Here is a 27,228-nt window from a genome sequence, read left to right on the forward strand (position 1 = left end):
TCAGTGGAATTAACTTTTATTGAAGAGGAAAAAAAAGTTTATGTGTAGCTGTAGGTTCTTCCATCCATACTTCCAAAACGGACTGGAAACAAAACTTGCTTAATCTTTACTGCAATACCAAAATATTGGTGGGTTTTATTGTTACCCTTTTAAATGAACAGCAAATTATATAACTAATTGCCATGTTCAATAAATATTTTCTCTCCTGTACCAATTAAGGGGAAATATTCAACCTAGTATAATACCCCCCCCCCCCCCCCCCGCGATTTTTAGTTTTAACTTCAAATGCTATCCACTGTGTAGCAGTTCAGAAATTCTGTCTATAAAATAGAGACTCAATTTTGAGTGCACAAGGTTCTATATTTTTCCCAGTCGGTCAAATACCAAATTTTACTCTAGCTCAAATAACCTACACTCAAAGCAACTACCTGACAAATAAAGAACAACGAAACAACACAAAACAAAACCAAGTCCTCTGGTTCATGACTATCTAAGTAAATCTGTCATTACAGAAAAGGCTCAAAGTCGTTACTTGTTTATCAAAGTAATAGGTAAACATTTTAACAGAAACATTAATGAGTTACTTGGAAATGCAGGTTTTGATTAAAGTATCTGAGTGTGTATACTACATATGACATGCAAGCTTTAAAAATACCAATGCTCTCTTCTGATTAGTCAGGAGTCCAATTGTTTTAAAAACAAAACAGGAATGACTTCCAAAATGTATGAGCACTTTGGGGTCTCTATTTCATTTTCCTTAAGATGCTTTACTACACAAAAACTACAACAATTACAATATTTAAGAGTATTACAATAAGAAGGGATGGAAAACAGGAATACTTCAACTGAAATGTGTATATTCTAAATGAACCAAAGATTTGTAAAAGAGCTGGATGGAGGATGGGAGGGAAAGCAGTAGGGAAGCCAAGATGTGAACTTTGTATTTAAAAATCACGTCCTCAACTGTAACTCTTCTGATCATCAGTAGCGCCCTGCAAAAACAAAACAAAAGACAACACCAGTTACTACACACAAACTGAACCCACATCATCTCAACTTTCTTGCTTTCACATTCAGAATTCCCACTGATCAATTAATACTAGTAACAACAAGGTTCAAGCCAGCCAGATTGTATTTATTCACATGTATTTACTTACTTGGACTATAGGAACGGGACCTTGATCGTGATCGGTATCGGCTATAATAAGGCGATGGTGATCGTCTCCTTTAAAGGAAATGAAAAAGAAACCCAACAACATCCATTATGAAAGAAGCCTTATTCACATCACTTCTACAGAACACAACCATTTCCTCAGCACTGAAATACTTGGCCTGCATGAATGATTTCAGCTTTATTTGGCTGTGGCTTAGTTATTTAACAAATGCTTTTATATTTCTCTATTTGATGTGTTTAAAACTGTAAGATACTCCCAGACAAAGAATTTATTAAACTCTCACTAGCCCTGCGAACACATGAAGTGCTTCTCCAGATGCCTTCAATTCCTGTTGAACAACATTCTCTGAAACTAGATAACTTTCAAAACAGTGAGATGGTTATGAAATGTCAAGCATTAAAAGTCCCATCTACAAATAACCCCTTTTGAAACAGCACTGTGTATCAGCTGTCCCTGGTTCTATATACAGCATGGAAAAATGACTTTCCTTTCTATCTGTCCACTAGATTTACAGGGCACATGCTCTACCTCCTTCAGGTAGCAAAATTAACCCCTTGCCCAACTGTTCACTATACAACTGAATTAACGTAAAAACTGGAGATTACGATCACTTATTAATCCCACAAAACCTAATGCAATGAGGCTCTAACACACAGCAAACACACATACAGAATCTTGCTATGAATGGAGTGACAGTTTTGTCACCTAACTTTTCAGGTTTTCCAACAAATCCACTGTTTGTACAGAAATCAAATAAAGTCTGGGTACCTGTATCTGTAGTCATATTCCTCATATCTGTCATATCCTCTGTCATACCCCCTATCATAATACGAGTCACGGCGACGACCGGCTCCACCGCCACCACCTCCTCCACTACTATTCAGGAAAAACCAAAAAACACAAAATCATCACTTTATACATCTACTCTTCAGCTTGAGTAAAATGATTTAAAAGCTTTTTAAAATTGTTCTTCTAAATCGGACACTTAAGACTATGCCATGCCAAAACAATCTCAGAATGAAACACTGACAGAAAAACACCTTCAAAAATAAAAAAGCCAAACAAAAACACCAAACAGAAACCCCACCAGGGATTTGAGCCTAATTCCCAGAATAACCAATTTCAGTAAGCTAAGGCCACATTAGCTGATCGTGCTGCATATGTGCTTTTAAAAAAATAATATTAATTTAATAATATTTTATAGATAATATTATATATTATTATTATATACAATATGTTATATATTAAATTAATTTAATATTTTTTATAAATAGGGGCAATAAATTACAGTAGAATTTAATAGTATACCTGAACCACAGTAATGAGTTATTTCCATTAATAACTTTGGGATAAGATACAACTGGCACAACTCTTAAAATTTCAAAAAGTATCTGTAATTCTGTTTCTTCAACCAGACTCCAAGCATTCAATTTAAATCCATTTTAGTCCCATTACAGGAAATGAGTGAATCCTTACTGTGTTGGCCTGCCCATGTAGATGCCTGGGGTGGGTGTATGTGCTCTTTTGGTGATTGAGTAATCCACCCGAATCCTCCTGCCATCCAGCTCCATACCGTTTGCATGCTCCATTGCCTGCAGGAGACACAAGGAACAGGGGCATGAAACCTGCAACCTACTGGCAACTGTGGAAGGCTATGTACAGAACACATTATTTTCTATCAGAAAAGCAAGTCCTGCACATGTTTTATTTAAACTGGTTACTAGTGCCCCACTGTGGCGAATGGCTCATCGCTGTCCCCTGGCCCGTTTGCCGTGCTACAGGACCACACTGGGGTGACAGACTAATGTGATACACAGTCCTTTCTTAAGAGAGCACGGTGTTAACCACTAACACAGTCACTTTCCCTAGACTTTGCCTTGCACCCACCAGAAAGGTAAGCTGAAAATCAAAATATCTTTTTTTCTGAAAACTGCATCTTTCCTCCCGCCGTCTCTGACCCAGAGGGGACGGGCGGATTCAAAAGCTGTGCAAAACAGTGGCTTCCTGTAGGGTGCATATGGCCGGATTACTGCTAGTCGGCTGCCATTTCATGCTCTCCCAGCCTCCTGCCATCTCCCTTACAAGGACCTACTCCAGCACAGCTTAGTAAAATGGCGGGTTCAGCCTACATGGATACCTAATTACAACCTTCCTCCCCACTCACTCTGACAATAGCAGCTCGCTAAAGCGATACACAGAAGGGGCTGCGCTTGAGAAGCCTGTGCCTTCAGAGCTGCCCGCAGCCCCTGCACACACTCACTGGGTGTTCTAGCCCCTGCTTCTACTCTTTGAGAATCAATACAATGGCCTTTCACAAACTCAAAATCCTGAAAATAGTTTTTCAAGGGAGCACAGCATACTTCTGCAAATTATACTCATGCAACAATAACTTTACAAAAAACCCCAGACCAAACCCACAGCTGTAAGAATTTGACAAAGAGTTAATGCTGGACTTAAAAAATATAAAATTTTGCAAAGCAAGATGTTTTTTTTAAATCCTTTTATGAACTGCTCTGGGATCTCTGAAATACCAGCACACACCTCTTCATGTCACTAAGCCCAGCACTCTGCCCAACATACATTATTCGTATTTTCCATGTGTGGAGTGTTACAATCTTGAGTTAAGGAACACAAGCACTTTGCTATTATTTAACTGTGAGGAGCCACACACAACCTTAAAATGAGAGGGTCCCTCTTTAAGTAGAGCTTTTTTTTTTTTAATGAAATAATGAAGCAAACAACTATTTGGAAATTTACCATTTTGCTGCTAACTAGGACTTACTGAATTAACAGACAAGTCAGAGGAGGGAACAAAAACATGACACCCACATGATTTAACTGTGATGCCCCCAAACTAGAAGTGACTGAATTATCACGAACCTATTTAACTACACTTAGTAGTGCTGTTTGTATCTGTACTACATCGCCACCTAGTGAGTTCTATTCCCGTACAAAAATAAACCAACTACATTTGGCTAACTGCAAGGCAGAGCCCAAAGAGGATTTGAAGTCTTTCAGCACACACTGAAGTATGTTTCGCGAACAGAACAGGAACATTAACTTTAGTTTCGCAGCCCTGAGACTTTTTTAAGTCCTGTTCCACGAGGATGATCTAAATTAAACTAAATTTGTGCACAGAACCTAGGAATCTACGTGCGCACAAACCTAAAAATGAAAGCTGCAAATAGCTGGTTGAAAAATTAGCTTCATGATGAAAAGCATCTTTCTGGAAATGTAGCAATATGCAAGTTATCTTGAAAGCTAAGGACATTTCTGCTTCATGGCATTTTTATATCTCATCAGCAACTTGCAGAGTAATAAGCTTAACTAACAAGAAGCCACCTCAAATCCAGAACATCTGGCACATGTCATTTAGTTAAAAGAATAAACACCTTTTTAAGAAGAAGAGTTCTTTGACATAAGGATGATACAGAGAAGAACCAACGTAATAGCAAGACAGATGAAGAGCTGGTTTTGAGACTTGTTTGTTTTGAAAGTACCAAGCATGTGTAACATTTCAGTGGATAAAGATCAGTTCATAGTTACCAGTCCACATGAAACCCAGACACCCTGGTCACAAAATCTAATTACCTACTCAGTATTAAAACTTTTCTTAGCTTTCAACAGCTGTCAGCAACAACTGCCAACAAAAAGAAATAAATAAAAATAATCAAAGTATTTGTTAAATATACAGACATAACAAAGCCTTTTACAGTTTTGACTACTCCCCCAAGTGCAGAAAAGCCAAAAGCCACACAAAGACATTATGAATCCAACAATGATTGATAGTATGTATCACAGTGAGTAACTGGAAATTCCTCCCAAAGATGGTTTCAAATTCTCAGCATTATCCTTAATGCACACACCACCCGTTTTTGAAACAAAGTACTTACATTGTTGGCTAAGGACCGCTACAATAGGACCAAAAGCCCTATTTGAAAACCTTGTTTCAGCCAAGTGATACAACAGTAGTTATTTTGTACAAAGGCTGTAAAACCGTTTGGGCTTCTAATTTCTGAAACTTTTGTGTTTTCTTTTAAAGTTAGAATAGCTCATAATTAAATTTTGGATTTAAAATTTCATTAGACTAGCATGCAATAGTCAAAACAAATTTCAGTTTGCTTTTCTTACTAGTTTCGGGTATGCACAAATGTTGCGTTAAGAACATCTAAATGTCCGAGGGAAAAAAATTGCACACTTGCTCTAACACTGCAGGAGACATTCTCAAATACTGCTCTAAGAGATAGAATTGTATTTTCCAGACCATCACATGAAACATTTTAAAGAAAAAAATGAAAAGTTCAAAGGGGTTTAAGACACACAATACCCTCTTAGGAACCTTCAACTGTCAGTCCACTTTTATTTCAACCTGGATTTTCTTCCAAATATGCAAATGTTAGAAGACTTGCACAGCTTCTTCACGGTGATAGTAAGCAAGCAAACAGGATTTCTATAAACATGTACTGCTAGGTTTGGTTGCAAAGTCTAAGGAAAAAAGACTTTGTATGCCAGAATACACATCAATATATGCTTGCAGCCAGAAAACAAGAGAATGGGATTGGGAATGGCAGAGGTAGTAATTCAGCTTTAAGAGTACAGTTTTAAACCTTCAGCAGGCTATCTATATATCTATAACAACAAAACTCCTTCAAATGATAATGCGTAAAGTGCTAGTTTGACAAAATGAGCAGTTCCCAAACTACAGGATCACAGCCTTCAGTGGCTCTAACAGCTAGAAAGCAAGCATTAAATTTAACAGATTTGTATTTCATTTTATATTTATTACATGTGGTGCTTTCTACATGTATTAGCAATTAGGTAGCGCAAAGCAAGCTTGGAAACATAGAACTTTTCATATATGCACAAATTTACAGAGGTGACTGGTACTTAAGCAATCAAGAGTTCACTGAAAAAGCTTAAATAATCTTTCAGCCTGGATTATGCCAGTAAGAGCACCCTGGACAGGGAAACAATGTGGGAAATTTCTGCAACCTGCACCATGATCACTGGGGGAAAGGGGGTGAGGAGGAATAGGAAAGAAGAGAGACTTGGCAGAGATGGTGTCACAGTCACTTGATATTTCTACAATGGAGTTCAAGATACACTGGTATCCTGCAAGAGATCATAAGAGTCTATATTTCAACTGAGTAACTGCTTTGAGTTACTTCAACAGCGTGGCATCACCACAACATTAGTGATGCACAGACTGAATACACCCAAACAGTTAAGCATGAGCAATTTATGTTTGGACTACTGTGAAAATGTATTTTAATGATTTAAAAGATATAAGATACTGCCTTATTCTGTTTGCTGATTTTGGAGAGGGTTCTTACTTGTTTTCTACTCAAATCCTTCCCATATTGAATTTAATGCTACCCATGAAAACATCATCTCCACTGTATCACAGGAGCAGCATGGGACACACAGGCACAACAGATTAGCCCTTCTCCCCCCAGTATACTGGTATCGCCAGTTCAAGTCTGGATTTAACGAGGACATCTGACAGGACCCTATGGAAAAAAAAAAACCCAAACTGATGGGATGAAAAAACAAACTATGAAACCTTTCTTTTTTCCCCCACACTTACTGTGGTCTGCTAAGCATCCATGTCACTTTTGAACAAGAGTAAATTCATATTCTCTATACTTTAAGGCTTTGGGGTTTTTAAAGCATTATCAGAATATTGACAATGATAATGTTTTAAAATATATTTTTCTGAGCTTAAACATCTATTGAGTGAATGTATTCTCTTTAAAGTGTACTTTAAAGAGTTGCAGAGTCAAGAAATACAGAATTTTAGAGAACCACAATGAGTAGCTGGATATGTTTCTGCAAGCATTAGTGATTTCATGGTATTTCAGAGTCTCCACAAGTCTGCAACTTGTAATACCAAACATTTGAGACATTCTTGTGTTTTTTTCTGGTATATTAAGGTCCCTTTTGATACCACAAACAGTACTTAAAGCATTTCTTCAACAAGCTATGGCAGAAGTTTTGGTCAATAACAGTGCTTCTAAGATGGTCTGCTTGCACCACAGATTAAATGTCTTACAAATTAAAATGATAAAACCCTGTTATTCTGGTCTCTGGTAACTGCATTATGTTAATAGTTCAGTTTGTCTAGATAAAGTTTGTACTGATTGCTAATGAACACTGCTTCAGAAAACGGTCCTGAAAGATGGTCAGAACTGTAAAGAGCATGTAACTAGCATCAGAAATCAGAAAACACCATGTTGCCAACAGCTGCTGTAGCTAATGGTTGTCAGATGAGTTCTTGCTACAGATATATAGTACATTCACAGTATTTTCAAAAAACAATACTTCATTTTCTGAGTTACTAAAAAGCTGGATAGTGGTGTATTAAATCCCTAGTAACTGTAATAAGAATCATCTCCCTAGAACAGCCAGCACTTTTTACTCATCGTTCTCTCAATTTATGGTTAACCCAAGATAATCAATCCCCTTCCACCAACCTTCCCACCCCTTCTTCTAGTATATAAAAGGTTGGGCTCCTCTAAATGCAGAAAGAAAATCCTAATGTGATGATGAGGTGAATATCCTCTATAATTTAGTGTAAATTTTGCTAAATGACAATGCTGGCTCAGTGCCAGCACTGACAATACTTAGAACTATGTAAGAAAGAATGCCAATCTTGAGAAACAGGTCTTGAACAGATGTTTACAGATCTTGACCTTTGCATAATGTTGCACATGTGGTTCTAAAGACTTAGCAGAAGGATGGACAACATAAGACAAGACACTGCAACACACAAGACAACAATACCAACTATTGCTTAGAAAAGGTTTAGGGTTTTGGGGGGTTTGTTTTAAAGTAAAACAATGTAACTTTACAAAAACCAAAAGGCATTACACGCATAAGAAAGAATACCCTTTCGTCTAGAAAAGGGTAGGTAACAACATAAGCTTTTTAAATAGCTTTTGAACTAGCACACCAAAATGAACACTACCACAGCAAACCCTCAGGTTTTCCGGACAATCATCTATCAACCCTCAACATCTGCAAGCATCTTCAGTATGGGTCAGAACATAAACAACTCCGGCAAGTACTATGTTGCAAAAACCAGGCCACTGCAGTAAGACATTCGATGGAAAAGAAACCTTCAGTCAGACCATAAAGTTTCATCTCAATAGCAGTTTCAGAGTAGAAGAAATTCCACAAGAAATCTCCTTTACAATGGACACATGCATCCGATGTTTCTTTCCCACTCCTGTTAAGGTGGAATCACTGAGGGTACTGTGATGCTCTGGCAGCTGCTCAACCTAGTAGCTCTCAAAAAGTAATAAATCTCTGCTCCTCTTTATAACTAAGATGATCATAAACAGTTAACAACTAGGCTGTTAATCAAACTTAAGTTCTGAAAGTCTAAACCAGCTTAAGTCAAAATAAACTTCACTACTGCCCCTTTGTTACTTTTAGGATACAGCAAAGTATCACCTTTAAGAAATGCTATCATACATGGCCCTGAGGGACTTCAGCTGTGATAGAAACCACTCAGTACTGATACTGACCAATCTTAAACCAAGTTATTAAAGTTTAAATGTAACTACTCAGAATCCACTTGGTGTTGAATTTTCATATTAAGGGTTTGAGAGCATGTCAACTTAGAGATGTCCCCATTTTACCTTTCCTGGAAGGACAATAGTAGAGATAATGGGAAATCCTTATTTCTCTGTAGAGTTCTACATATATATAATTCATCTATGACTGCTTTAGAAAGTCTGAAACATACTTCTAACATCTCGAGTTTTATATTCTCTTTGTTCAGATGCTCAGGGTGTTGGAGGTTTGGGGTTTTGGTTTAGGGCTTTTTTAAGAGAAAAGGTATTTACTCAGAACAACAGTAATTCAAGTGTCATTGCTTTTATGCATACTCAGCTTTTCAGATTTGATCTATCTTCCACACAGAGAATTACTTCATGTCCTTCAAGTGTTCTCCTACAGGACCCTGTCACAGAGTTTCATGCCTGTAGCTATATTCCCTTTTTCTACACTAGCTGCCATTCAATGCCATCGTTAAATTCATCTTCAAGGTCCATGAAATAAGTCAAACAAACAAGTTTTTCTCCCATTGTTTTTGCCAAAGTACTTCAGTTACGTATATTCGAAGCATTGGGAAGTTTTGCACCCTTTCCCCCTCTTCATGCACTAGCCCATTGGGGAGAAAAAACAAAAGGGTTTAATTACATTCTCAATTATTTCAGTTCCTGTTTAAGATGCTCATCTTTATTTCCGTATTTTTGACTGTATGTAATACCCCATTTTTTCTCTCTGCATTCCAGTTTTGCCGTATCTGCCAAAACAGCTTTATATGAAAACAAATTACTTCATGCTATTTACACGGAACATTTTAAGAAATGCATGGTGTCATGCATGACCATTGCCCATGGCAACAAGCAAAAAACCCTACTTCTGAAGACATATGAAGCTGTAAAACAGGCAAGACTGGCACACAGATGTGACAAGAAATACTGCGCAAGTATTTTGTACATTAAACGTTCTACAAAACAGTCACAGTTTCAAAATCCCACTGAGCTCACAGGGCAAAGAAATACAAGGCTGAAAGTTAGAAGACAGAAGGCCACAAAAGATGGAATATACAGCTATCCATCCTATTAACTCCCCTCTCTCCCTGTGCAAGTGATAGTGGGGAAAATACAGAAGGGACACTAAAGGAAGTTTTGTGTCCTTTTACTTACCCCTAACAACCTGAAACCACCACACATACACAAACCCTACTCTTCTCATAAACTGATTCTCTGTGGATCATACCATAAATCAGTCGAAGATGAGAACTGAATCTAGTTCAACCAATTCATCCACAAAGCTTTTTTCATTAAAATATCATCAGCTACCATCAGTTTTCATTTTCCAGCTACTGACAGTAGGTTCCACAGCTGTTACCCTCCCTCCCTTCAATGCTAAGGGAGAAATCACATACAAACATTATGAATACACTTGACAAATGTAAACAGAATCACAGATAATCTGAAACATATGCCCAAGAATACTAATCCATAAACAAGATGCTTGAAGCCTTTGACTCAGTTTGCCCAAAATAAATAGATAATCCCACACTGAAAGCCTTAAGAAAAAAGCCCAACTTTTGAAAAAATATTTTTTTCAGATGATGACTTTAGTTTTAATAGCAATTTCATACAAATTTCAGTAAATGTAGTAAAGCTCACAGTATCCTTCCTCTCACAGATAAAGTACTGCTTACTGTGATAAACTGTAATACAAGCTGCTGTTCATATCCTTCGATTCTTTCCTTACAGACCTATTATACTAACAACAACTCAGTCCAACTGTAAATAGCTATCCGTATAACCAGCAGACACTGACCAAGGCACAAATCGAGACAAACCACATTATTTTTCAAATGCATGATGATGTGTTTTTAAAGAAGAAAATGTAAAGCAAAGAGAACCTTCAGAACTTTGGTAGATAGAGAAAACTATTCTGAAAAATTAACTTTCAAAATATTTCAAAAATACTAAGAGGCTTCTATGTCTAAAGACTTACTTTCATTTTGAAGTGACAGACTAAAATCAATACACAATGCGCATCAGTGATTCAATGCGGCTCATGCTCAATATTTACCCAACCATCAGAACACTGAACTAAAATGCTAACGTGTTTAAAAACAGTATGTTGTTTGAACAAAGTATTTTAAACTAATCTCACTGTGAAAACCTGCTAGGGAAATATGCATCAAAAACCATGGGCTTGTTTTTCACAAAGATAGTGATGAAGACAATGCACAAAGGGCACACCTGTTACAAGTCGCAAAGCATGAATTTACCTCTTTAGAATCATCAATTCTCTCAAAATAGACGAAAGCAAATCCTCTTGACCGTCCAGTCCGTTGATCATAAACCACATTGACGCCAGTCAGAGGTCCATAACGGGAAAAGACTTCACGCAAATCTCTCTCAGTGGTATACAAACTGAGACCAAACACTCCAAGGCAGGTATTAGGATCTGGATTAGCCTGGTAAGACAAATGTTCAACTCCCATTAAGTTTATAAAAAACAAGTTAAACATTCGCATATCAAAATTTCTCAGTTATTAACAATTTTTAATCTGAAGAAAACGACACACGGTTTCTTGAGCTGTTATCATTTCAATATTCCAATTTTCAAAAAAAAACCCAACCTGTTTTCATGGCATTGTAGAAAAAAAAGACAAAGAGGAACCTGTGTTGGTAAAAAATTCAGTTGATAAAAATTAAGTATTCTTATTACAGAAAAGCTACAGAATTAACAGCAACCTATTTTATTAGTTCTTCACACCTGAGTGACCAACAAGCTACATAGGTGACATGGCTAGGAATAGGTCAGCCAGCTTCAACTCCCACCATCGGCCCTCCTGCACCATCACCATCAGTACTGTGCACACTGGCTCCAGCCGCACACACTAAATGCATTTGGGCTCTTCAGCATCAGCAGCTGAACTATAATTTAGCTTCCTCCCCCTTCAACATTTCATATCCAACTACACTGAAAGTCAGTATTCACATTTGAAAGTTTCTCTCCACTTGTGAGCTGGATGAAAGCCACCTGCTTCTTTCATCTAGACTGTAAGAAGTGTTGAAGGCCAGTTGTGTGAAACTCATCAAGACGACTCGTGATTCTTTAACATGATGTGGCATATGGATCTACCTCATACACGTCACTTCAACTAAAGGAAGTCAAATACGAATTTTTCTGCCAACTGCTTGATGCCCGAGTGAAGACCAGTGATGTTCCTTAGTGGTCAGTGTTGGGCCTGATGCTATTCAACTTCATTGTCAGTGACGTGACAGCAGGAAAGAGTGCACCTTCAGCAAGTTTACTATCAGCACCAATCTGTGTGATGCAATCAATACACTGGAGGGAAGGGATGCCATACAGAGGGACCTTGACAGGCTCAAGAGGTGGGCCAATGCCAACCTCATCAAGGTCAGCGAGACCAAGTACAAAGCCTTGCACCTGGGCTGGGGCAATCCCAGGCACAAACACAGGCTGGGCAGAGACAGCACTGAAAGCAGCCCTCAGGAGAAAGACCTGGGTGTACTGGCTTATGAGAAGCTCAACATAACCCAGCAGTGTGTGCTTACACCCAGAAAGACAACTGTATCCTGGGCTGTATCAGAAGAAGTGTGACCACCAGATCGAGGGAGGTGATTCGCCCCCTCTACTCTGCTGGTGTCCAGAGGAGGCCACAAAGATGATCAGAGGGCTGAAGCACCTCTCTTATGGAGACAGGCTGAGGGAGCTGGGCTTGTTCAGCCTGGAGAAGAGAAGGCTCCAGGGAGACCTTAGAGCAGCTTCCAGTGCTTAAAGGGGGCCTATAGGAAAGCTGTACAGGGACTTCTTCTAAGAGCAGATAATGACAGGACAAGGGGAAATGACTTCAAAGTGACAGAGGGGAGATTTAGGTATTAGGAAGTAGTTGTTCACTGTGAGGGTGCTGAGGCACTGGCACAGGGTGCCCAGAGAAGCGTGGCTGTCCCACCCCTGGAAGTGTTCAAAGCCAGGTTGGACGGGGCTTGGAGCAACCTGGTCTAGTGGGAAGTGTACCTGCCTGTGGCAGGGGGGTTGGAAGTGGATGACATTTAAGGTTGCTTCCAACACAAACCATTCTGTGATTCTGAGAAATTGTACAATTTCTCTATCAGGTTTAAGGTTTCTCTACGTGCTAAAGAGTTTATCTAATTCAAATTCCACTCTAAGAATTATTAATTACCATTTTTTCAGTTAAATTTCTGGCACATTATTCTAGATTCAGCTGTTTAAAACAGCAGCAACAGTCACAGGGATTTAATGTTTCTGTTAGAATAATAACTGGAAGTTGACACAGTCAAAACGTGTTTCAGTTTCAGATTTTCAAAGCCCCTGATGCACAGTAATTTGTGCCTCAGAGCTTGCGTTTCAGCTCGATTCAAAGAACAAACATATTTATATCTTCTGTCATGTTCTTTTCAGTGCTTTTGTTCAGGAATCCACTGTGAAAGTAAGATGCCCAAACTATTCATATATTTGAAGTTTCTTTCTTTCCCTTTGCCAAAGTTCAAACTTTGTTTTAAGACATGAATCTTTTACAATTCCTTATAATAGCTGAAAAGCAGAACACAACCTAGCAGTCTGTCATTTGAAAGTTTTAATTACAGAGGTTTAAGCTTAATAATAAATATTTCAATCTACCTGATAATTCAGTGGCACTAATAGTCTTTTTATTGCTCAAACTCTTGTGATTCTAATGAAATCCCTCAGTCTTTTAAATCATTGTTTGGAAACGTCCCTCCACAGAGTATATACCAGTATTGTCCTTTTTATTCATCCCCCATACACTTAAATCCAACTACATTTTCTAGGCAAGAGAAATACTGAAAATCAGTCTCCACACCCTAAGCAGCAAGTGAAAGTTACATCACCACTGGAAGCACTAAACTGACTGCAGAAGACTAAAGGCTTTTATAGTAGGGTTTTTTGTACTGCCTCCTATCAACACAGTATGCAAGTTCTCTCTACAAGATCAGAGGTGGCAAAATTGCTAGCAATTTTCCTAGTGTCTTTAGTACCTTGTTATTTAGGGGACTCAAATACGGCTGACTTCAGTTTCGACACTACTAGAACCACTCCTTAGAATTAATGTGAAACTCATTGTGAAAGCAAAACTGTTTCACAGCCACTTCCAAGGAAAAAGTCTTCTTTGCACAGCAATATATTCTAATATTTCCAAAATTAGTAAAGTGGATTTGTTCATCTCTTACCAGGAAATCTGCTAACCCTTTTCAGTTTTTCCTGCCAATTTTCAAGACATTAAAGTCATATTTACTGCATCATGATTACACACTGGCAACAATCCACTAGACGTGTATTTATGAACATTGCTTCCCAGCAGCTTAAGCCACTGTACATTAGCACTGTTTTAGTCTTGCCCTTTTTCATACGCTCTTGTCTTCTCCCTCACACTGGTATTATCTGGTCCTGGCGAGCTGTTTTAACAGCAAAAAAACCTATACTCTTTTCCACAGGATTACTAACAAACTAAACCAGAATAAACCTAAAAGGATCAGGAAGTACCACAGCCCTCATGAAGAAACAAGCAGACCTGTGTTTAACAGCTCTCATTTAGATCAGTCTGAAGTGATGTGGAACCAGGAGCTAAGGCGCTGAAAAGGATCATAAAGGCCATTGAGAGAAAACTCTCAGAATGACCTAAGATGTTAGATCTTGGCTGGTGTACCTAGAATTCCTCCTGTCCATACAGAGATACTTCTCATTTACATTTTGAGAGACTTGCTGATCCTTTTCTTAACTGTAAATTTTCCTATTGCATGTTAACTAATAATACATGGGTTATTTTGTCAAGTTAAAAACAATTACTCACAGGTATAAGATTACAAGCAACCTTCAACACAATATCCTGTTTGTTATTAAGCAAATAAACACTTCAGAATTTTCTTTGTCTTCTCTAGTCAATCTTATCAATACTGTCCATTTGCAAGCATGCACAGAAAAGGTACATGTTTTTGGACTACACTGGTGTAAGCAGCAACTGGTTTTTGATACTCAGCCTTGATGAACATGACATACTCTGCTGCCAGTGTGCCTTCTCCTGTTGGACATTGGAGAATGACTACGGCTCCTTCGGCGACGGTATTCTGGCGTGTATGATCTGCTTCGAGAACGTCTCCTATGGGAATGAGAATGGGAATGGGATCTGGAACGAGTGTAACGTCTGTGCGAGTGTCTTCTGGACCTGGATCTTCAACAAAAAGAAAACTTTTAGTTAGGCATATGCAGATGATGTATTGAACTGTCAGCCTTACATTTCCTAAAGAAAAATCTATTTATTTTAAGATACAATTAAAATAGCTAAGTTTCTCCTACTCTGCACATCTGAAGATTGTGTGGATCTTTAATAACCTGCTTGGCAGCATCATTTTGAACTTTGTGAGAGTGCTTCTGGCATATAATGACGATTACATTCATGACAGTTTTCAGGAAGTTCAAAGTTTAAATTTTTATCAGCTTGGCTGCAAGTGTAACTAACACTTGCACAATTATGGAGAAACCAAATACGCCACACCGTAAAATACTGACTTGGCTGTAAAAATGGCACAATGGTGAAGCTGTATCTACAAATGAACTTCCACCTAGACTTTAAAAGTATTCAAGACCAAAAAAAAAAAACCGCTGCTTAACTCCTGAAACATTCCTTTGCAGATATCTGGCAATGATTACCTCAATTTTGTTACAGAACCATAGAATACCAGGTTGGAAGGGACCTCAAGGATCATTTGGTCCAACCTTTCTACGCAATGTATGACCCAGGCTAGATGCCCCAGCATCCTGTCCAGCATCATCCTAAAGCTGCATGATTTAATACAGGCATTATGTTAGTAATATGGCTAAACACTGCAAAAAGCTATAACATCAGGCTGAACTTTGGGAATTCAGAGCACAGTAACTCTTTTTCAGCTGCCCTAGTACAAAGCATATATAGGGATACAGGAACAGGGAAGATGGAATACTGACCTCCCTCAATAACTGCGGGAGGGGATGACAATAACAACATAATACTGTGCAATGCCTCTTTTCCCTCTGGAGCTACAAATGCTGTTTTGTCTTCTGTCTCCATTGACAAAAGAAGGATTTGGTAGCTACTCCCATTTCCAGCAGTAAAATGGTACAAGGAAAGAGAGAAGATAGGTGATATAAGCCAGGTAACACTGGGTTCAGCTGTAACAGTTATTTTTCTCCTTCCTAGTAGCTGGTGCAGTGCTGTGTTTTAGCTTTAGTCTGAGAACAATGCTGATAATACATCAATGTTTTAGTTGTTGCTCAGTAGCACTTACCCTGATCAAGGACTTTTCAGTCTCATGCTTTGCCAGTGAGGAGGGGCACAAGAAGCCGGGAGGAAGCAGAGACAGGACACCTCACCCAAACTAGCCACAGGGGTATTCCATAACACAGCATGTCATGCCCAGTATATATACTAAGGGAAATCACCCGAAGGCCCAAATAGCTGCTTGGGTTGGGATGGGTATCAGTCAGCAGGTGGTGATCAACTGCAACAGGCATCACTTGGTTTTATTGTGGTTTTTTTTTCCTCTTTCCTTTTTAGTTTTATATTCTCTCCCTTTGTTATTTCCCTTATCATTATTATTACTAGGAGTATTATATTATACTTTAGTTACTGGACTATTCTTATCTTATAAACCCCAACTTGTGGGGTTTACATTCTTTCGATTCTCCTTCCCATCCTGCCAGGAGAGAGGGAGGAAGGGAGTGAGCAAGCAGCTGCGTGGTGCTGAGTTACTGGCTGGGCTTAAATCACAACACATACTTGGAGGGGGGGGAAATATGACATCCCTCCTCTGTTCTGAGCAAACTCTCTCAGAACTATAAAACTTGGCCTCTGAAAACATACACTTGGGATAAAGGACATGTGCAGCATTAAAAAATGAATTTAAATCTTAAATCTTCCACAAATCAAGAAGCTCTCCATGCCCATTTTAAATCACAGTTCTCAGATTTTGTTTATAAAGCCTCCAATGAAGGAATGTCAAGAACTTCCCCAAGTAGTGTCTTCCACCAGTTAAGAGAGCTTACTCCTTCTATCTAACCCAGACTACCTTTGCTGCAGTTCTCACTTGACTTATTTTTCCCCAAGAAGGAGAGGTACGCACAAAAGTTCGTCTCCCCAAAAAAAAAATCCGGGTGAAGGAGGCAGGAGCTTTTACAAAACTGAGATGTAATCCCTTCTCTCTCTCTTCTGGAAGAGATAAACCTACACGTTTTATTTGTTATTTCTACATTACTTCTTTTATTTAGATTACTTTCCCTATTCACACTCATGCTTTATTACTCATAAACTCTAATCTCAACTCTGCCAACCTATATGACCGCTAACATGGAAACAACATAGCCCTGGTTAATACACCTCACAAGGTTTGTAACTTTTTCCAATAGGGGAAAAGAAATCTTACCAATGTACCCAAAGCCAGGCATAAGCAGGAACACTAAATTAACATGAGTAACTTCGTGGACCTACCTTGATTTTGATCTTGACCTAGAGTGCGATTCAGAATGTTTGGAGGCCCGCGATGGACTGCGAGATCCTGACCTGCTCTCCGATTTTACACGAGCAGGACTCCCAGCTGGAGATTTTGACTGGGAGCGAGACTCCTAACAAAAAAGACAGTATTAAAAATGGTATTGGTTGTATAAATGCCTAACTCCTAACATTTAAAGTACAGTAATTCTATTATACTGATTGCTCCTGAAAAACAAATGGTTAGGCAATACCCTCCAAAACAAATTTCATTTTGCTAACCCACTGTTAATATTGTATGCTTTCCTCAAATAGGTCCCTGCTTGAACCAGATCACCAATTCTCTATTAACTAAGTAATCATGCAAATTCATCTACAACTTGATCATACAGACACTGGAACATAAACCATACATTTACTTAACCTAGGACCCATTCATTCTTCCAGATTCTTTTAATTCTACTTCACTCTTGCTTTCTACTTTTCTTCATTCTTCATTGAGTTTTTCATTTTTCATACTTCGTGTATTCTTCCCCAATTCAAACAATTCATTATAGCCTTAAAAAAATATTCAAGTGCTTCTATCTGACCAATCTTCTGTTCAATTTTTTCCCCCATTCAATTTTAATTTTCTGATCTTTAATACTTTTCATTAGCCTTCTTTTATCTTGATTTATCTTCCACATTCTTGGAAAAAACTCTTCAATTTCTTCACGAACATTAACCTTAATGGAAAAAGAACATTTAGTATATTTAAGCACGTGGGGATTATAAAACTCTGCTGGAGTTCAGATGTTATCTACCAAATTGAAAAGCCAGCAGGTAAAGTGCAAGAAACTATTTTATAAAACAACTTAAAAAAATACTCTTTAAAAATGTATAAGTGTCTATGGTCTAACAATAAGCTTACTGAGTTCTCAGTGCTTTAATCTATTTTCAAAGCTACCCTCCTCCCCTTTCAAATTTTTTGTAAGATACACAGATACACTAAAAACTAATTAGCACAAATAAAGTACTGATACCAATAACTGTGATTCCCCCCTAAAATAATAGCTATGTAATTCTCAGTATCAAATATCCCCCATTCTACTCCTACACATTATTACTTTAGACACTCTCAGTTCAACAGAATGGCCAAAGATTTCTAGTCAAAACCTATCTATGCACATACTTACTCGCATAATACATGCACACAGATATATGCAACAATGCATTTTTCTTCCTACTTTATCTTCCTCATTGTTATCCTGTTTTCCTTGCATACAACTTAATCCATATAAAACAAGATGTGTAACAGAACGGTTCAAAGCAATCCAACAGAAGTAAAGACAGGAGGGTTTTTTTCTTGCATGGTAATGCACACAAGAGAAAAACTAGGAAAACAAGCAAACAAAGAGCTGGTTAGGATTTCCTCATGTTTTAGTTTACAGCATTTCTAGGGAGCTCAGCTATAAAATCCTCTACAGAATAGTATGTTATATAAACCTGTAACTAAAGAAGTGCAAAATTCTTAATTAAAAAAAATGTACAGCAAGTCCCCCCTCCCAATAAGCATTAAATTTCACATTTATTTGCATTTCTCCTCCTGCCTGTCCTCACTGTATTTTTCTTAACTTATTTCTTAGTCTTTCTATGTCCAGACTTGGATTTTCTTTTGCAGTTAAATTCTGTACTACTTTGGGCTGAAATTCTTTTCAAAGGATACTGTCCTCACATTTCAAGACAAGACATCCACCAGAAATGGAACCTGAGAGACTTGGGTATTATTAAGTATTACAGCTATGCTACCTTTCCCCTTTACTGCAATAGAAAGAACAAGGGACACATGCAGAACGTCACCTGCTGGGATAATTGACCTGCCAAACTTAGCAATGAAGACCAAATTTGAAGCTTGGCTGTGACACGTGGACCATATAATCAGGTCTACATTACAGGTTACCATTATAAGCTACCTACTGATCTAGCTACATGACTTTCACTGAAATAAAATGATTTTTTGTGCACTTAACTATTACATATTTATTTCTACATTTGAAATTCACTGATCACTGTAAAAAGTACATTTCATTTTATAACCACCAACTTGCTTTTTAATCACTTTGCCTCTATTTTTGTACTCTTCATTGTCCGAGTCTCCTCAATTCTTCCCTTTCACTTCATCCCCTGTACAACTATTAGCAATTTCAGAATTGTTTCCACTTTCCTCCCTACCAAAGTGATCAGCAACATAGATAATTCTTATTTAGAAAACCTCCTTCAATAAAAAGACAAAGAATTCACCTCAGTTACTCTTTCATGAGAATACTGCTTTCTGCTTTGTCCATACTTTTTACAATTGAAAGATCAACTCTTCAACAAGAAGAACTTTGGAAACTTTATCAAAACCAATCCCCCAAACCAGACAATGCAGTCTAGAAGTGCTGGGAGGTGCCAAAAATACCAAGGACGAAATCACTCCCATACAATGTAAAAGTTAATTAGTGTCCTTAGCTATTCAACTAAATCTTGCCACACCGCCCATACAGTTTCTGCTAGTATTAGTTAAAACAATGAATCTGTATTAAACTGCCAAAAGCAAATGTTACATCATTTCATGTAGGTCAAGTCCTTTTAGAACTATCTGATTAGACCTTTTAGGGACTGTATTCACAAACATACAACTTCACAATGGGGTATGTCAGAGGTGACAGCTAAGTTCTTACACGTTTCAGACTTCCTCAAACAAACTGTAGATGTAAACTGCAGCTAAAGAGATTACCTGTTAGTAGTTGCATACTGTGTCTTGTCACTGGCAGGCAATTGCATCTCATCTCCTGATGCAACACAGATCACCTAGTTATATCTCCTACAGTGCTTCAAAAGGAGAGACTAACAGAATCACAATAATCTGCTGGAGTTTAAGGATTTGAGGATGACACTGAAGAAGTACCTAACAAGATTTGTAACAGCAATTCTACAGGCAAAGATTAAGAGATTTCAGAGCTTCAAGCAGTCACAAAGAGATATTTTAATGAATCTTCCTCCTCTACTTCCTACTATAAGGAAATAATTACCAACTGTATCTCAGTTTGTATCACAGACTGACCCAACTGTTCGGTACAAACAATCTGTACCCACTCTGCAACACGAACAAGAAAATTAGTTAACATTCCCTCTTAGTACATCATCTTTAACGAGAGAAAATAGCTCTATTACCCAAAACTTCCAAGCCAAATCTTGATTCTGTACTAGTCTTTAAACAATCTATACATGCTGATCTTAATTCCATCGTTATCACAGGAATTAATTTAAATACTGTTTAAGAGCAAAAAGTATTAAACTTTTTCTCTGGATCCTTAACATTTTCTTACCTTTCTGTTCTTAAGATCCTCAGCTATTTAATGGCCATAGATAAGGCCGCATTTCTTAAACCCAGTTTCTCATCCCACAATTCTCTTACATATTTCAATGCCTTCGACTTTACCATGCAAATGTCTCGTCACTGGTTTCACCCTTACAAACTTATAGGCAGATACTGACTGTGACCATGTCAAACTATCTAGATTTGCTGTCACTAAAGCCTGTAGAAAAAGACAGTCAGCTAACTCCTTAACATTCTTCAGTTCTGATTTTCCTTTCAAAACAAATACTATGTCTATCAATAACACTTTTCCCAGGGCAAATCAAAACAACAAACAAAAAAACCCCACCAAAATTCCCACCTAAACCAATCATTTTAAAAAACTCGGTTGTAACAGCTTGCTTCCTCAGAATATGATGCGGCAGTTTCCTCAAGTACATACGAGGAAATGGGATTGATGATCCACCAAGAAATGAAACTTGCAGCCAAAGAAAATATTGCAGGTAAACACCAAATCTAAAGACTTCAGCTTCAGTTACTGATTTTCTGGGTAAGATGATGCACAGCTAGAAGTACTTCAAGAGAGCACTGGAGACTATTTTTCATCCTTTCTACCTTTCCTCTTCCCAGAAAGAGCAATGTGAAATAAAATGGTATGGAAAGGCTATTCTACTGTCCCCCCTCATCTCATGATCACATAAACCCAGTTACTTAACTATCAACTTAAGATGATCCAGTTAAGCAAAATGTCAGTCATGTAAATGTATTTCATCTGTACTGGTGCAACTATTTAAATCATGTAATCAAAGCAAGTTTTATCTACCATTTATATTCCTCACATCCTCCAAATGAAATGCTACTTTCCAACATAATTATTATTTCAAAAGCATTTGAAACATTTCAATGCAAAGTAGAATAATAAGTATCCTTCCAGTTTTCCACCTTTCATAAAAGGATATGAGAAACAACATGAGAAAAACAAACGCACCAAAACAAAAGGCAGTATTCTTTCTTTTATACCACTTTTCTGTCCTCCAACTTCTGTCACTTCTTACCTTACCCTTCCAGAGTACAACAGAAATAATATCAAAAGTTAAAGTAAGTTTAAATTAGGCTGTCTAAAGCAAAGCATGGCAAGTGCAATGGGAAGATCAAAATCATTAAATCACAGAAATTTCAGTTTAAATTCATCTGACCTTGTTAAGAAATACACATGGGGTGAAAAAAGGACAGGACAACAAGTAGTCTAGCAGTACCCTTAAGCCAGCAAAACAATAGTTAAACCTTACACAAATCCAGCCCAAAATCAAAAAAGAAATTAAGTCCAACTTCGTAATTGGACAGAAAAAAGTAAACATTCTATAAAGAAACAGAAATTTAGAGCAGCCTACATTCCCTGGCTAAAACTGTCAATATGACTTCACATTAATCAGAAAGGACAAAATTACATTTTCATAAAATCATAGAATATTTATGGTTGGAAAGGACCTTAAGATCATCTAATTCCAACCCCCCTGCCATGGGCAGGGACACCTCACACTAAACCATGCCACCCAAGGCTCTGTCCAACCTGGCCTTGAACATGGCAGGGATGGAGCATTCACAACTTCCCTGTGAATGGTTCCCTGGGCAACCCATTCCAGTGCCTCACCACCCTTACAGTTCACATTTTAACCACTGTTTTGTCAGGAATCTACCAATCTTCCCTGTAACTCACAAGTAATTTTTGCTTCATACTCTATTCTGTCACTTATTACTAAAAATATAACTCATCCCTTAATTAGCTATTCTTCTATAAATATTTCAATAGTATATGTAACATACTTCTGTATAAAAGGCAACTCATAAGTTATGCTATCTTGAAGGCATGCATATTTTAAAAGTTACCAACATCAGCAAACTTTATGCACTTCTCAGTGATACTGCTCTGATTAAAAGGGAAAAAGAAAAAAAAAAAAGAGGAGGAAGCTTCAGTAAAAAAAACTTTTTGCAGCTGCAAGTTAATCTCACTGAGGCTTGAAAGTATGCCTCTTCAGGGAGGGTTCTGTACTCTCGCTCCTTTATCACATATGGAAGATAGGAAATGGAATTTGTTTCAAAAGAACAGTGCTCCCAGATGATATGATCCAGAACAATACAGAATTCATTAAGCTTGATAAAAAAGGAAAAAAAGAGAAAAATTTGACTTCCAAACAAAGTCTCCTTTCCCACACTGGCCATTAGAAACCACAGCACTCTCCAAGCAGAACTCCTGAGCATAAGCAGACCCTCATGCCTGTATTTCAAAAGGTATGGAATGCAGCACGCCTTTACTTCCACAGAGGTGGCAGACTGCCACTAAAGGTGAGACTGAATACAACAGCTAAACAGCCTTCTCCCCTATCATCCACCCTCCCCCCAAGAAATAATTTAAAAACTGATCAGATTTAGGCAACTAACATTAGAACACATATGAAATTAAGTATTTTGCGTACAAGCTGCATGAAGCAAATACAATAAATATTCAGTTAAGCTAAGCCAAAAGCTGCTTGCAGATATATGAGCTTCAACACGACGGCTCACATGCAAAAATCGTATTTCTTCAAGTACTTTATTAGAGTGAGATCACTGTGAGATTCTGCAGAGCAGGAAGCGGCATCTCATTAGGATGAAGGAAGACAAACAATGTGGAGTTCTAACATGGAGTTCTATCTTTGTTCTGATAAAGAGTTTTACCTATTTAGACAAAAAGCACATTAATATTAGAAAACTAATAAACTTTTAAGATTATTGATTTCAATCAAACATCAGAAGCTAAACCAATTGATTAGTTTCAAGTAGAGCTCCTGCAGTGACATTTGTTCACTGCTCTGGGGAACATTTTAATAAAGCTGCATCACAGAATGCACCCCAAATGAACGAGGTGCTATTAAAAATAACAAGAAATCTTAAAGGAAATAAGAATTGCCTGTCATCTGAAAGCAATTATATATATATATATATATATATATAAACCCAAACAACACTCAATTGTCTAACCTGCTCAGAAAAAACATTCTATGGTGATAAAATTCTATGACTTCCCCAAAAGTCAAGTCACTGGATAAGAAGCATGACTTAGAATGGTTTTTTTTCTTCTTAATTGCCATAAACTTAGCTTTATCTAGCACATCCACTATACTTCTTCTTTGGTCAATTTCTTTCACTAAATCACCATGCTTGAATGATGGGGTTTCTTATGTTCAAACAGCCACATTCTTAATACAGAACTTGCTCACGTTGAAAGAAAATGATACAAAATCAGAGCAGATGCTAATTAGTCTGAGCATATTTATTAATAGTTGCTTTAAAAAAGTCAATTAAAAAAAAAGCTAAAGAACGAAAAAAAACCCCAAACCTATCTCTACAAAGATTTTATCCAGCATTTTAGAAGTGTGATTTTTTAAATAGTGCAGTCTCATTGGAGTTATTTCCATGATTTTCTTACATTTCCTCTTCAGATTAATTAATATTATGATCTTAAAATAATAAAGAGGCAAAACATATGCATAGACAGTACCTTAAAGCTGCTAAAAATATGCTTTTTTAAAAAAAGTAAAATCCCTGATCATATTGTAGAGAAATTTTTGAATTTAACTGCATTATAATATTTGTGAACATTTTTTCTTTCATAAAGTAGCAAACCAGGAAAATCGTTTCTAATTAATCTAAGACAAAGCTTATTACATATCAATAAGCACCTTCATCTTAATATCAGACTTCACTAGATGCAAGAGTAGTACGGATGTACTTTTAGGACAACATGCACCTGCATGGATAGAATACAAAGACACTTAAACTAAGCTTGAACTCCCTTACTCCTGGCATTTAGTTTTTTAAAAACATGTCACACTATTTAGTATTTAAACTGAGGGGGACAGAACTGAAAGGCTACTCAAGTCTTATTTGTGGCAATTTCTTTTCAAACTTGTTTCTAGTTTCTGCAGTTTTCTTCCATTGAAAACTTATCCCATACTCTCTCAGTTCCACATGCCTGCATATAGCAAACTGAAGCACTATAGCAAAATGGTATTCACCACCATGTAGCAGAGTTCTATCCAATTGGGAACAGAAATCTAAAGACCCAAAGTTTCGCATGCTTTATTTTATGCCTGCAAGCACTTTCAGAGGAAATGAAATATAAAATGTTGCAGTCTGAAATAGAATTTTCTATTTCAAGTATTTTAATAGCATCGACAACCAAAAAAAGCATTACTGAAGAAAAAGAAGTTCCTTATTAATAGCACCAAAAAAACCCACCTTAACCTGTAAACGAATTAATTACCTACCATTATGTTCAGTTACAAAACCAAAACAAAACCCACTGGTAGATAAAGACACTGCCAAATGCCAGACTGATTGAGAAAGTCCAGTGTTACGGAAATAAAAGAATTAAAGTTTTCCAATTAAAGATTCAACGTGATCAGAAGTCCTTTCCAACAGGTACATTTTCCACCACCAAAGAAAGAACAAGCCAGCTAAGAAACGGCAGTCCCAGAAACTGTTACATAGGACTTCTCAAACTCCACATACTCTCAAAACATTACTTCGCTTCTACATCTGGCAGAGGGCAGTGTGCAGAAATACTGAACCTGCACAGCTATATCAGCTTCAGAATGCGAACAGATCCATTAAGGAACCTAATGAAAATGTTAAGTCAATGAACCCAACATAAATATTTCCTAACAATAAATGGCAGAGGGAATACAGGCAATAATAATAAAACCCCCATAAATCTGACTGCAAGATGGGAAATTGAAGTAAAAATTTCAAAAGTTCAACAACAAAACATACTTATTGCTCAAATTTGTCAGACTCAGTTTTCCCTTCAGATATTAGCTTATCTAGCTGAAAAGACCTTAGCTATACTGCCATCTTTGTCCAAGCAGCCATCACAGAATAGATTTTCTTTACCTCACCTGAGGAAGCAGCAGCAGCGGTCACTACACTGTCAAGCCTAAGCAGTGTTGGTTTTGGGGTGTTTGTTTTCATTTTGTTTGTTTGGTCTTTTTACTAACATCACAAAGGGTAACAATATTCTTGTAAAACAAAGTATTAATGGAATGTGACACTACTCTTCAATAATTTCATTGCTTGTTTCCCCGAACAGTAACCCTATATAAATAACTGTAAACTTGCTGTCACTGGTTCATCAGAGAAAGCGACCTGAGCTGTTCCTCTAAATGATCCCTTAAAAGAGTAAGCAACAACAGCAAATCTCTGCAAAGTTAAGAGTAAGTAGAGGTGGAGTGAGGACAAAGCAATTCCTGCTTGCCCTGATCATCACTAAGGAAGAAAGCCATGAAAAATATAAGGGACCAATCATACGTGTACATGAAAAACCGCAGCAATCAGAGGGGAGGGAGAAGGAACAGGCTTAACAAGGTTACAAAGCCACAGCAGCTTGTTGAGAGAAAGTCTCCAGCTGCGTGATCAATGCGTTTCAACGGTTTGACAACGAAGGCCATACCTCCCTGACGGCTTCGGGAAGCGTGGCCCGAAGATCCTGCCTGCGGGCCAGCAGCCAGGAAAGGCAGCGCACCTCTCACAAAAGGACCGGGTCTCTCCTCTCTTAGGCGGGCGGAGGCCTCGGCTACACCGCGCGGGACCGCGCTCTCCATGCCACGAGCAGGGGGCTGGTACTGCCCGCGGGCAGAGCGGTGACGGACGGGGAACGGCAGCGACCCCGAAGCCTAGTACCGGCACACAACAGAAGGCCGGACAATAGGGCGGCTCAAATCACGGGAAAGAAAGAAAAGGGAGAGGAAAACGGGGAGAAACGCCGGGCTGCACCAGCGCTCCGAGCCCTGTTCTTAGATAAGAAAGAAGCGCTAGCACGGTGGGGGCGAACCCGCACCGCCCGAGCGCAGGGCCCGCACCCCGGCGGGGGGGTGGGAAGGGGGTGACGGGAGAAGGAAGCTTGTGAAGACTGAGGCAGCGCAGCTCAGCCTCGCGCTAGGCCAGTTCCTCAGCGCCAAGTCCGAAAAACCAACCAAGCAAACAAAAAAGGAGGCAGGAAGAGGAGAGAGAAGCGAATGGCCCAGGCCCAGTCCAGACTCGGGCACTTGAAGAAGCCATTTTAGAGACAGGCTGCGTTGCCCCCACCCCTAGCGGGCCGGAGGAGGAAGAGCGCCCTCCCCCCTTCCCCGGGGCAGCTCACCCCCCTCCCACACGGCCCGGGTCGAGTCGGGACGGCTACTCACCCTCCCCTCGAAGTTGTTTTCCTCCACGTCGCTCATGTCGGCGAAGTCCTGGACACGGGACTGGTCGAACGGGGACGCTAGTCCCGAGCAGCAACCGTACCCACGGCCACTACTGCTGTTACCGTTTCTGTTATGACTACCGCGCGCTGCCACCTCCCTCCCCCCAAAGCCTCCTAAGCCGTCTCCCGCAGCACCGCAAAATGGCGCCTCCGCTCCGTGTGCGCCCGACACCGCGCGGGAGGCGGGGCCCGCCCGCCACAAAGGAGGAGACGCCGCCGGCGGGACAACGAGCGACGAGCCTCGCGAGGGTCTGCCGAGCATGCGCAGACGCTTCTCCCCCCCCCCCCATCCGCTGTCGGGGGCGCGCCGCCGCGGAAGCGAGCGCGCTGCAAGTCCAGCCGGATTCGGCGGCCAGGTACGGGGGCA

The 27,228-nt window shown here is 38.8% G+C and overlaps 1 protein-coding gene across 2 annotated transcripts; it reads right to left on the reverse strand.

Annotated features, from left to right (window-relative positions):
* Window positions 1–27,051, reverse strand: TRA2A (transformer 2 alpha homolog). Of its 2 annotated transcripts, none has more exons than XM_062622530.1 (8): window positions 26,803–27,051; window positions 17,242–17,375; window positions 14,778–14,949; window positions 10,999–11,187; window positions 2,650–2,767; window positions 1,944–2,064; window positions 1,158–1,225; window positions 1–992 (listed from the first exon to the last, which is right to left on the reverse strand). In XM_062622530.1, the coding sequence occupies exons 1-8, from the start codon at window positions 26,836–26,838 to the stop codon at window positions 982–984; spliced, it is 849 nt and encodes a 282-aa protein (XP_062478514.1). In that variant the 5' UTR covers window positions 26,839–27,051; the 3' UTR covers window positions 1–981. The 2 variants fall into 2 exon arrangements, with proteins under 2 accessions (XP_062478514.1, XP_062478515.1); XM_062622531.1 differs by having other exon boundaries at window positions 1,944–2,051; window positions 2,652–2,767; window positions 26,803–27,049.
* Between the last annotated feature and the right edge of the window lie 177 nt (window positions 27,052–27,228).

This window comes from Pezoporus occidentalis, unplaced genomic scaffold, assembly GCF_034315485.1.
Source record: "Pezoporus occidentalis ecotype Australia unplaced genomic scaffold, CSIRO_AGI_Poc_V1 ctg243, whole genome shotgun sequence".
NCBI lineage: Eukaryota > Metazoa > Chordata > Aves > Psittaciformes > Psittacidae > Pezoporus > Pezoporus occidentalis.

Coding starts and splice junctions, on each gene's coding strand:
- TRA2A (XM_062622530.1), bottom strand. CDS start 26,838: ATGAGCGACGTGGAGGAAAACAACTTCGAGGGGAGG. Junction 17,376..26,802: donor AAAACAACTTCGAGGGGAGG/GTGAGTAGCCGT, acceptor CTTTTTTGTTAG/GAGTCTCGCTCCCAGTCAAA. Junction 11,188..14,777: donor GAAGGCACACTGGCAGCAGA/GTATGTCATGTT, acceptor TTGTCTTACCAG/GCTAATCCAGATCCTAATAC.